The sequence below is a fragment of the Gymnoscopelus microlampas genome (assembly GCF_963454915.1).
Source record: "Gymnoscopelus microlampas genome assembly, chromosome: 9".
Classification (NCBI taxonomy): domain Eukaryota; kingdom Metazoa; phylum Chordata; class Actinopteri; order Myctophiformes; family Myctophidae; genus Gymnoscopelus; species Gymnoscopelus microlampas.
This window is the reverse complement of record NC_139946.1, coordinates 51,815,944-51,828,443: the sequence shown is the minus strand read 5'-3', so window position 1 is coordinate 51,828,443 and position 12,500 is coordinate 51,815,944. Positions and strand designations below refer to the sequence as shown.

At 41.5% G+C, this 12,500-nt stretch overlaps 1 protein-coding gene across 3 annotated transcripts in view; it reads right to left on the bottom strand.

Annotated features, from left to right (window-relative positions):
- cpeb2 (cytoplasmic polyadenylation element binding protein 2) overlaps nt 1-12,500 on the bottom strand; it is a 34,511-nt gene that overhangs the window by 16,935 nt on the left and 5,076 nt on the right. For all 3 annotated transcript variants that reach the window (XM_084066354.1, XM_084066355.1, XM_084066356.1), the window contains exon 3: nt 2,441-2,531. In XM_084066354.1, coding sequence (XP_083922480.1) covers nt 2,441-2,531 — 91 coding nt within the window. The remainder of the gene's footprint in view (nt 1-2,440; nt 2,532-12,500) is intronic.

Here is a 12,500-nt window from a genome sequence, read left to right as displayed (position 1 = left end):
GATGCAGGTAATCAATGGCTGCAGCCCTGAAGCAGCAAATGGGGGATTGTTTACATGCATATGTGTATGTAGGCTAGTAAAGCCCTGCAGCACTTCCACAGACAGCTGAACATGCATCATTGAGGTATTTATAGGCCCTGTCCCAAACTAATAAACTGTTAATCCGTCAGAAACACAATTGAAATGGTGCCCAGCATCCTGCCAGGTAGCATGTCAGTTAAAGGGGCCGGTGGTGATGGTGGTGGTGGGTGTCACCCGACACCTCTCCTCTGCTGTCTAGCAGCTGAGCCTGTTGCTGTCACCTTATACGCCTTGTTTGGTTCCGACGGCCACACAGAGCCACCGGCCCCCCCGGTAGGAAAACCATTAAGAGTCTTGCATATTTCATCGGGAGACGCTTGTTTGGACGTCATGTCGCAGGTTTAGGCAGGGGCTAGGCGTCGTATGTGAGGAAACGTGTATAAAAGAGATTACGGTGTCACTGTCTATCTGCCGTTAAACATAACTGGTGATCTGGTACCAGTACCACCCATATTTAAACATAATGGGTGATCTGGTACCACCCATATTTAGAACAGACATGAGAACATTCTCATTCTGCTGCTCTGACACCAAAATGTGGAATGGCTTGACACCATCCACTGAAGGATGTGAAACACTGGTTTCTTTCAAAATTGGCCTGAAAAAAACATCTATCAGGAGAGCAAAAGGGGAGCTAAATGTAAATTCCCACTGAAAGGAGGTGTCATTCACTGCCGTTTTTCTCTCCTTTGTACATAGTGTTTTGTATTTCTTGATGACATGTATTTTTGTGTTAATCTTTTATGCAGAATTGAACACACAGGACCACAATGGAAACACGTCCCCAGGACCTTTTTGTGTTATCCTTTTAGCCTTATAATGTCTGACTGTACCATGTGCTGTTTACAATTCTGACTAATTAAGTATTCAATCAATCAAAAAACGAATTAGATGTTCACACAGTAAGAGTGCATCATAGAATCAAACGAATGGATTTAATCAATTATACAAAATAATTGATTTTAGTAAAACATAATCAATTTTGGTGGAGAAAGGTGAAATGTGCCCTATTTTCTTTCAAAATGTATTTAAAATAGCAAAAGTAGCAGATCTACAAGCTCACAATGTATCGTATGGTCCAAAACTGTTAGTTTTCAATCATGATTCAAATTCAAAAACATGTCGCTTCACGCGACACTTCGAGCTGCACTTTGAGGTTGTGGATCTGCTGCTTTTGATGTTTTTGAATTTGAATCCTGAACAGTAGGGCATTAATTTACGAAAAAACACAAAAAGTTTTAAAATGGAAATGAGAGATTTCTGCCCGACAGCAACAAAATATGGCTTAAGTGGTTATTCAGAATAGATCTATTCAAATTTTTCCCGTCGATTCGTTGATAAATACATAATAAAACTCAGCATCAAAAACGAAACGTGCTTCTCGATCATTCGATAAATAAATATCAAAGTCATCAACATAAAATAAACGGGCAGTTGCTGCCCTAGTTCTCAGCAGAGAGAGAGTAGTGTACTGTGTTGACATCCATACATGTGCTGATTGATTGATTTAAAGCTGCGGTCGTTATCCTGTGAGAGGACTTGGGGCCTCTTTGCTCCGCGTGCCGTCCAGGTTAAGCAGCGGCAGCCGGCAGGATCAGCGTGGGAAGGTCATGTACAGACGCAGGCGGTGGCAGCATTAATACGCTCTCGGCAGGGAGGGACGTAAGCCGCTCTGTGGAATAACAAACATACTTCCACCGACCGACCGACCTGCAGGCCTGTCCATGTCATGTGCCCTGTGTGTTGTTGAGTCGCAGCGCGTTGGTACCATATGGTCCCCTAGAGAACAGTGGTTCTCAAACTTTTTAGCTCAGGACCCCAAAAGGGAAATTAGATGTTTAGCCCGCGACCCATGCTAGTGAAAATAGCAGATCTACAAGCTCACAACACAACGCGAAGCGACGCGTTGTGAGCTGAAATACTTAAAAATAATGTATGTTTTATAATGTGTTTAAATGTAGGAAACGGAAAAAAATGAGATATTTACTTAATACGACCCGTAAAAATTGGTTCGCGACCCAAACACGGGTCCCGACCCACTGTTTGGGAAACAGTGCCCTAGAGCAGTGGCTCTCAAACATTTACATTTCAAGAAGAACCCCCCTAAACTCTGACAGTAACCAACCAAATGGACCCGTTAGATTTGGTTCCATTTGTATACTAGAGCCAGAGTTACAGACTTGTAGGTGTCAACTTTCGAACCCCCCGTCAAGGAACCCTGAGAGTCCCTGCCTGGACCCCACTTTGAGAAGCACTGACCCCTAGACTGCTCTCACCTAACATCAGGGCCTCTCTCTCTCTCTCTCTCGCCTGAAAACAGAGGACGGTGAAGACAGAGAGAGAAAGAGAAGAGTCTCACCTTTCATGGGATCCTGTTCGGCCCTCATGATGTCGATCAGGGAGCTCTCCAGAGAGTGCATGTTCAGACTGTCGTACATTCTGGAGCGATCCTGAGAACGAAAAAGATTGATTGATTGATTGATTAATTGATTGAATGCTTTATTAGTCAGGAATGTAAACAGCACATGGTACAGTAAGACACTAAAGGCTAAAAGGATAACACACAAAATGTACTGGAGACTTGTTTCCATTGAAGGTGGTAGAAAGGTTTAAATATTATTTTATGAGGCCGAAAACAGCAGATCTACAAGCTCACAAGCCGTCGTCGAGTCACCTGATGAAGTACAAATCAGGAGTAATAGTCTAGTCTCTAGGAAGGGCACAGGTAAATCGGTCTGCTATCGCTGTTGGTTATCATCCAATAGTGATGAGCGTATACTAATCCAAATCGATTTGATTCCTGTGACTTTAGCGATGCTATCCGTGTGGACCAATCAAAAAACATCTAATAACAAGGTTGTGATGTTTCAGTTAAACCGTTGTTAAAGCCTTTGTCTGAAGAACACAGTCTTTTGTGTTAGTCAGGAAAGCCCATAGTGAGGGATGATATCTGTGAGTCCAGAATTAGAATTTCATGGTAAAGTGTTCACAGTGTGTTGATGTTCAGGTGAGGCTCGTGTGTTCGCACTGTGTTCATGCAGAGTTAGCAGAAGAGCCACGCACACCAGTCCTTTTGCAGTGGTGTAAAAAGTACTCTGATGTTTTACTTAACTAAAAGTATCAATACTGCAATGTAGAAATACTCTGTTACACAAGTTTTCAATATGAAATGTACACAAATCTTTTGAAAATAGCAGATTTACAAGCTCACAGTGCGTCGCGATGCGACGCACTGTGAGCTTGTGGATCGACTATTTTCAAATGGCTGAAATGTATATAGGGCTGAAGTGGGTAATGTATGTTTTGTAATAATAATCAAAATCTACAAGGTAACTAGTAACTAAAGTTACAATATTTGCCTCTGAGATGTAGTGGAGTAGAAGTAAAAGTACTGCAAATTGGAAATACTCCAGTAAAGTAAAAGCACCCCAAAATTGTACTTGAGTAAATGTACTTTGTTACTTTACACCACTGTCCTTTTGTGGTGCCGACCAATGTTAACCACTTTCCCCACAATAACAGAAAACAGAAAATACACTAGCATTGAGCCCTGAGGGACTCCGCTCAACCATATGGGGTTTAAGTGGTTAAAGAACACTGAAGCCATGGACAGACAAGCTGTCTTATTTTACCCTGAAGAAGACACTAAGGCAGCTTGTCTGTCCCAAACGTTGGCTTTTTCATGTTTCTCTGCATCCTCAATAAATATTGTTAAAGGCGTAGATCACCCCAAAAAACACTTTTTTCCTATCTATTAGTCACCCCATGGCGACTTGAATTCATGGATATTTTTTAGTTTTTGTCTCATTCCTAAGACAATAGCTTGATGACCACCAGACCGGTAAGCAGCGGTTTCCGTAGGAGACACAAAGGAGACTCTTAATGTCTCCTAAGCCAATCAAATTATTGTCTTAGGAATGCGACAAAAACAAAAAAATATCCATGAATTCAAGTCTCCATGGGGTGAATAATCCATAGGGAAAAAAAAGTGATTTTGGGGGTGAACTATCCCTTTAATGTCCAGGTTAGGTTAATGTGATTGATTGATTTGAATTGAATTTGTATTAGGCAAAAAGAATGTAAAACAACACAGTTACATTTATAATACTTTTTGTCTAAAAGGTCCATCCAAAAAAGTCCTTATGTAAAAAAAAAAGCATGTGTTCACACTGTGTGTGAACGTCCAACTCACGTCTAATTAGGTTAGCTAAGATATTTGTGTTCATTTCCAATTATCGCCGGCGGACGTCTCGTGTCGTCGTGCCATCTCTACTTTTAACGCTAAAACTGAGCAGCAAAAACAAACGCATTCCCTCTGTAAGCTTCTATTAATTATTCTGAGCATCACGTTTTCAACATGCTTTAGTGATTTGGCTTAAAGGGTTCTAAAGCCTGTGTGTGTGTGTGTGTGTGTGTGTGTGTGTGTGTGTGTGTGTGTGTGTGTGTGTCTGTGTGTGTATTTGGCTTAACATTTAAGAGTGCGAGTAGCACACGTTTGGATTAACATTCTTTCCGTCTTTATTCACTTATGGAGTATGAAGGTATGTTCGTGAGTGGCAGTGATGGAAAGTACATTTACTCAGGTACTTTACTTAAGTACAACTTTGAGGTACTTTTACTTTACTTGAGTATTATTCCGCTCCACTACATCTCAGAGTAAAATATTCTACTTTTTACGCCACTACACTTATTTGAAAATGTTAGTTACTAGCTACTGATTTTTATTATTAATATAAAACCCCTATTCTACATTCAGCTATTCAAAAATAGCACTGCAACACCTTCGACACATTCTTTTTTAAATCTTCATAAAATGTGTGTATGAGTACATTTACTTTTGGTAATGTTTGAACAAAGGGCTTTTATTCATAACAGAGTATTTCTACGTTGTGGTATTGTTACTTAAGTTACTTAAGTAACCAATCTGAGTACTTCTTCCACCACCGGTTCAAACGGATTCCCCAGCATCTCTGGACCGGTTCCCAGTAAGAACCAGAGAATGGAAACCAAATCCAAGAATGGCATTCAGGGCCCAGCGTTGGGACGGGGAGGTTATGAGCTCATCAGTGGCCAATAAGGCAACCCTCTCGGAGCCTCCATCATCGACAGACCCATATGGTTCTGTTTTTGGGGAGCTGGAAACTCCCACGGAACCTAATCTACCTCACGCCCCGGCAACACGCTGGAGAAGGTGAAAGGTCAACGCAGGAGAACAGCGTGAAGAAGACGCAGGCTGTGTCACCGTGACCTCACTGTTTTTGGGGCATTCCATTTAGGGCCGAATACTTCAAAACATCTAGAAAATATAAATAAATACAAAAGCTACAATAGCAGATCTACAAGCTCGCAATGTGTCGTGATGCGACGCATTGTGAGCTTGTAGACTGGTTATTTTAACTAGTATTCGACGTTTACCAAAGTACCTATATAGGGCTTAAAGGGGAAAGAAACCCTAGGCTAATTTTGTAGTTTGTTTTTCAAAAGCTAAAATAGCAGATCTACAAGCTTGCAATGTGTCGTGATGCGACGCATTGTGAGCTTGTAGACCGGTTATTTTCACTATTCGCCGTTTACCAAAGTACGTATACTATATAGGGCTTAAAGGGACAAGAAACCCTATAGGCTAATTTTGTAGTCTGTTTTTCCGTTCAGGTTAAAAAACTACAGCAGATTAAAAACACTGCAGGCTAGCAAACAACACAGCTGCAGCTAAACAAATGAATAATGGGTGTGTTCCATTTAGGTGTGACCTGACCAGAGAGCCGTGGGCGTGCCAGCCAGTGTGTAAGTATAGCCAGTAGTCAACAGGTGTGTCCGTGCACCAATGGCAACACCTACATCTAACACACACTTTATCAAGTTGATCAGCTGCAGCTGTGCCGCTTACATCACAGAGTACTGTAAGGTCAGCCGTATACAGACTACCATGTTTTTACCCTGCTGTAGTTTTTAACAAATGAAATAAAATCAGCCTATAGGTTTTCATCCTCCTTTAAGAGGTTAACCCCCTGTTTTCTCATGTGTTATTAGAAGCATAAGGGAAATAACGGAGGAAGAGGACAGGGGAGAGAGCTTGGCATGAGCTACACGTTCAGACTGGTGCATTTACTATATATGGACAGATTTCTGGGTTAGGCTCTCTCTCGACCACCGGGGTATAACCACTCAATATTGATGATGTCCGCTTTTTTTTTTCCTCCAACGCATTCCTCATTTCAGTACCATTATGTCATTGTAGATGTTTGCTACGGGGTTGTTCCAAGCCACATGTTCAGCACTGCTTCACGTTAACTGTAAACTGGTGGTCCAGAAACGGCACGTCGGTGCCAAAAAGGTCAAGCTTCTCAGTCCATCATTGTGTCTGCCGCACTGTCAGCTATGATGATAGAACAAGCTATCCAGAGTTACTCTATGAGCCAGACAGAGCCGTCTGAGCTGCTAATAGCAGGAAACAGGCCCAGTCGTTGTATTACTGGAAGTTATAGACATTAGGGGGGGAAAAAAAAGAAACTGGATTATATCCACGTTAAAGTGGATATTCGCTTCCATTTTAAGGTTAGCGTGCTATAAAAGAGTGTGGTAGCTGAATGCCTAAACACTGAGGGAATGCTGGTTAACTTAAAAGGAACACTTCACACCAAAATGATTATTTTTTCTTACGAAGGACGCACGCGCACGCCGGGGCGAGTGCAGTGCATGTGAACTGGGCTGTAGTGTGTTGGTACCCCGCGCGCGCGCATGGCCAGGCGCGTGCCTCATTTAGTGCATGAGGCTGTTTAACCTGGAGTTGTTTTGAATAATAAAAGTTTCTGGGAAAATGGGGTGTTTTGGAAGTAATGAGGACATGTCATGGACTGGATACAAGACACATGGATGGATTATACTGTGAGAGCTGTATTTATTAACACATTTTTTATATAGTTTTTTGCTGTTGTTAATCCTGGACACCTATTGGAAGGAATGCAACAGACGTTTTCATTCATTCAATGGTTCACACTTCACACAGTGTGAGTAATCGTTTTTTTTTTTTTTAATTAATTTTTTGGGGGGTGAAGTATTAATTTAATCCATTTAGACCTGGAACGCATCTGTGTCGCTTTTCTTATTTGAGCTAAAAAGCATTATTTTACACTTTTGCTATTCAAAAATAGCAGATATACATCTAGATCTGCTATTTTTTTTAAATCGAGGAAATGTGTGAAAATCTTTGAATATATATTAATTTAAAGCTAACATTTTTAACTCTATTCTTTGCTTCTGGGTTCCCTGGAACACAATATTTTGAGATGGGGGGTCCGCACCCAAATTCATATCATTTTGGGGGTCCTTGACATGAAAAAGATTGAGCACCGGCGCTGATATAGAAACATACGTTTTTCAGAAAACTGTTGGGATTTAGGAGACATGTAGAATCAGCTTCAGGTCTTAATGGGTTAAGATTTGTTCAATGAATTGCCTTACTCAAGATAAAATGTTGTCTCCAGATGAATGTAAAAGGTATTCCACGCTTTATCTCCCTCTATTTATGTCTTTGGGTGATGTTGTAAAACATGACACAGCAGAGAGATGTGTCACCGCGGCCGGGCCAACATTAAACAGAAAGGAAGGAAGGAAAATAATCTGGAATCTGAGGAATTCTGGGTCAGACACTGTTTATGGAAATGAACAATCTGTGGAGTCGGGCCAGTTTCCGGGAAAAGGAACACCAGCTCTCTCCAGACTATCTTTACAGTATCACTGCTATCGGTACCGCTGATATTTTAAACTGCTGGCACAGGTCCATGATCTGGTGTCAGCATGACTTAAGTTCAGAGATGGCATTATACACAGAAATGAATATGCTGCAATATCTTCTGAAATATAGTGTGTATTAGGGAACATTAACTCTTAAATTAAGCCTACTATGGTAAATTAACTATTGATTTATGAAAAAAATGTGCTGTGATAAGAAGTAATGAAATATGCTGCTTGAAATAACGAATTACGTTTTTGGGGAAAAAGCTATGAGAAAATTAAGTGATTGGTGGAACACTGACGCTGTCACTGGAAGCACAAGACAAGGTGATTTCTTTTAATATCCTGTTACTGGCCCAAATCATCAGCAAGATAGGTCATTGCTTCCATTGCTTTACGTGTGATATTTACTGAACGGTGAGAAAGTGAATAACATGCGAGTCCATTTAAGTCTGCTTGTTTGATGTGTATTTCTGGTTTAGTTTACTTTGCTAACTGACACAAGTGATTTGATTAACTAGTTTCATCTGTTACTAAGAGAGCGTGAATTGTTGTAAACTAAGACAAGTCTTCACAGAACCCAGAACAGAGAGGAGAGAGCATGTGGAAAGCATCTTGAAACGGCTTCCAAAATGGACTACACGGCAAGAAGTCTACTCTTTCATCACTGAAACACCTAAATACACACATCTCAATGGCTGTAGTCATTTTTCTTCTTAAGGTTATAGAAAAGAAAACATGCATGCAAAGAAACAAAGAAAAATGTGCATAAGAGTGCTGTAAAACAGCCCAAAATGCTGACAATCTGGAACATCGCAGAGCCATGGCGGTGTTAGAGCACCATACTGCTGGTCTGGCATGTTCGGCCCAGTGACTATGACTCATGGTATACTGGACATGACTGCAAAACATTTTTCAAAGCATTTACTGAAAACGCCATTGTATTCTGTTCATTTCAGTACTGTAGCAATGGGGTTTAGCCAGTGTTGGTGCAATTATTCAGGTAAGTTCTGTAACATGTTAATGTAGAGAAAATTCAAAAAACATTAGGCTCTACACACCGGGGGCATGTTTTACTTGTGATTAATTATATATAATTCTTTATATATTTTTTCCAAGTGAATATTACGTGGCAATAAATCGGGAACGAGGTCGTATTTTCACCGCGAATGAAGTCATCAACCTGCATTTAGCGTTTATTCGTCATACCCCTGATGTGTAAGTACACTGAGCACCTTCAATGTAAAAATGGTCTTTATACTGTAGGTCAGACACGAACTGACAGCGGTATGGTCCTTTAACCCATTCAATCCGGGAACGCACCTGTGTCATTTTAGATTTGAGCAACAACCATTATTTTGTTTGAGTGCCGTGCTACGATGCCGTGCTACAATCTTGTAGATCTGCTATTTCTTTTTAATCTTGAACATTTGTGCAAATCTTTGAATACATGTATTTTTTTTAACTGCATTTCTCAGCAGTTAAATGTTTTCCAGTGCCAATGTTCTATACATCGATTTCAGAAGCACCATAGATGGATAATTTTCATAGTCCAGTGGAATGGCCACACTGTGACTAGTTCGCTGTCAAATCGATGCACTACTGGTGATGGTAAACGGACTGCATTTATATATCGCCTTTCTCGTCTTTCCGAACCCTTCAAGGCGCTTTACAATGTACTTCACATTCACACATTCACACACCGATGGCGAGAGAAACCATGCAAGGCACCAAACTGCTTATCGAGAGCAGTTTAGTTTGGGGTTCAGTATCTTGCTCAAGGACACTTCGACACACGGCCAGTAAGAGCCGGGGATCAAACCCGGAACCTTCGGATTCCAAGAAGGCCGCTCCACCTCCTGAGGCGCCCCTACTGGTTTGAATTAGATTTCATAATGTAAAGAGACAAAGGAGAGAAATCTCCTCAGGACTATATAGTCTTGAGATGTCGCTGGGCTTTGTTTTTCTGTCGCTTTCAATTGATTTGACATTGCCTTCATGTGAATCAGCCTACAGTAGCCTGCCTGGTCGCCTCATAGCCATGTGTGAGGGACGATTTCAAAGCACAACCGTACATGGTTTGGTGAGAGAATTAGGGGGGAAATACAGGGAGTCAAAATTGTCTACGCATCTGTGTCATTTTTGATTAAAGCTATAGCCTTATTTTATACTTTAGCTATTCAAAAATAGCAGATATACAAGCTCATAGCGCGGCACCGAGTGCCGCGCTATGAGCTTGTATATCTGCTATTTTAGGAAAATCATGACATGTTTTGCAAATCTTGGAATATATATTTTTTGTAACTCAAATCTTTGCTTCTGGGGGTCCCTGGAACAACATATTTTGAGATGGGGGTCCGTGACCAAATACATATAATTTTGGGGGTCCTTGACATGAAAAGGTTTGAGAACCACTGAAACAGCAACAACATACCGTTTTCAGAAAACTGTTAGGATTTAGAAGACATTTGTAGGATGCGTTCCCAGGATTGAATGGGTTAATGTCATTATTAGGTCCGTTCACCGTCCTCCAACATCTGACTGAGAAAGGTCACACCTGACTGCATAATGAAATGAGATGCGATCGGTTACCAGACACACAGCACCTCAACAAGCTGGAGACCTGAAATAGACGTAGCTTACCTGCTAAATATAGTGTTAAATTAGCCTCTTTTAACCACTCCACTATAGAAACGGTTGTTAACCGCTCCAACGGCATTTCCATTTGCGCACGGTTTGGCTTTGTTTGACGTCGTCGAGCGCTTTGAGTCGTGGCCCAGTCGGCATGGTTTTATAACGGTGTTTCAGAATGGCCAAACCGATCTGGCGGGGGGGGGGGGGGGGGGGGGGGGGGGGGGCTTAATGACGCAGGTATTCACTTATTCCTTTTAGGCCCTGCGGTGGGAAAGCTCTCTGGGAGTCAAGACAAAAAGCTGTTTCAAATGCATGTCTGAATATCAGTGGTGGAAAGTAACTAAGTACATTTACTCAAGTATTGTACTTGAGTACACATTTGAGGTGCTTTACTTTACTAAAGTATTTCCAATTTTCAATACTTTTACTTGTACTCCACTACATCTCAGAGGCAAATATTACTACAATTATTTACTTTTTCCACCACTGCTGAATATTTACTACTGCCAAACAGTTGGGGAGAGACGACAATACATTTCCAAATCCACATCTATTCATAGAAGACTGCAGTCGTTGTCACCTATAGACCCTCAATTGCATGTAATCACATGGTTGATTACAGGCTATTCAGGTGAATAGCTCAGGTTCTCACCAGACAAATGGTTTTGTGTAAAATACAGACGTGGCATTAAAGCAAAGCACCTTCATTAGTAATAGAGGTGCTTTGCTGAAGGTATTGTAATTTACAGTGCAAAACTAGGAATGTGGTCAAGGCATGGCACATACTATTAATCAGCAACGGCTATATTTAAGGATGATCAAGTTATCGTATATTTTATCCCTTCGTCATACAATTATCCACGATTTGCGACAGCGAGACAGAAATGTGTTTACTAGCTGGCTAAAAATGTTGACGTCAATGTAGTCAACGTCCTACTTCTGGTTCTAGGTCAACTGCAGTGGAAACACAAATGATAACCGTTCACACAATTCCCGTCAACGGTGCGGCCACATGTGGCCTCAGAGAGGGCGTGTAAAGGAGGCAAAAGAAATCACCTCAAATCCCACATTTACAACGCCTTTCATTAAGGCTGCACAGTGGAATAAAATCAAACCACTCCCCAGATCACTGAAATGCAAATTGTCCCTACAGCCATGTTGGAATTGATTAAGTACTACACAGTAAAACCATCGGTGTTAATCTAACCATCTGTAAGTCAAATTTTTTTTTTTAACCAAATGGACCCGTGATTCTCTGATGCATCAGCTATGCGTTTCTAAAGGATCAATGCTCTCAGCCTCTCATCTCCTGGCTGTCTGCATTACTGAGACGTGATGTTTGCTGCCTTTCTGTAGCTACAAAATGGCAACAGAAGCACCCATTCAAAGCCTTAATCCACCCATCTTGTCTTTCCATTTCTCTCTCACTCATTCTCTCTCTCTCTCTCGCTCTCTCTCTCTGTGTGCTTGATCAAATGCTCTCCAACACTGTCTCATCTCACACTCTCTTGATCCAATATCTCATTTAGGAAATTATTCAGTAATCCTGTGTGTCTATAGCTGTCGTTCCAACACAAAAAACCCATTGTTTCTCACGGTGTGAAAACACACACATTTAACCCTAATTCACCCATCATCCGGCACGTAAAACATCCCCCTCTCTACACCACCCACCTACGCTCCTACACCCACCCACCCACCCACACACACACACACACACACACACACACACACACACACATCAACAACACAATAGGCTCTATGCACAGCAGCCATATTATCACTTCCTTCACAGGTGTTACCAATGATACTAATGAAGGCTCTGTTCCATTTAGTGTAGCACAGTAGTTCTCAGACCTTTTAATTTCCACGACCCCCATGACTCTGAGAGTGTACAAATGGAACCAAATGGACCCGTAAGGGGCCATTTGGAACCCCCTCAAGGAACCATGAGGGTCCCTGGACCCCAGTTTTAGACCCACTGGTGTAGCAAAGTGTTTCCAGTGAGCCAATATGCACAATATCAGCACCCTGACTCTGTTTGACTCAGA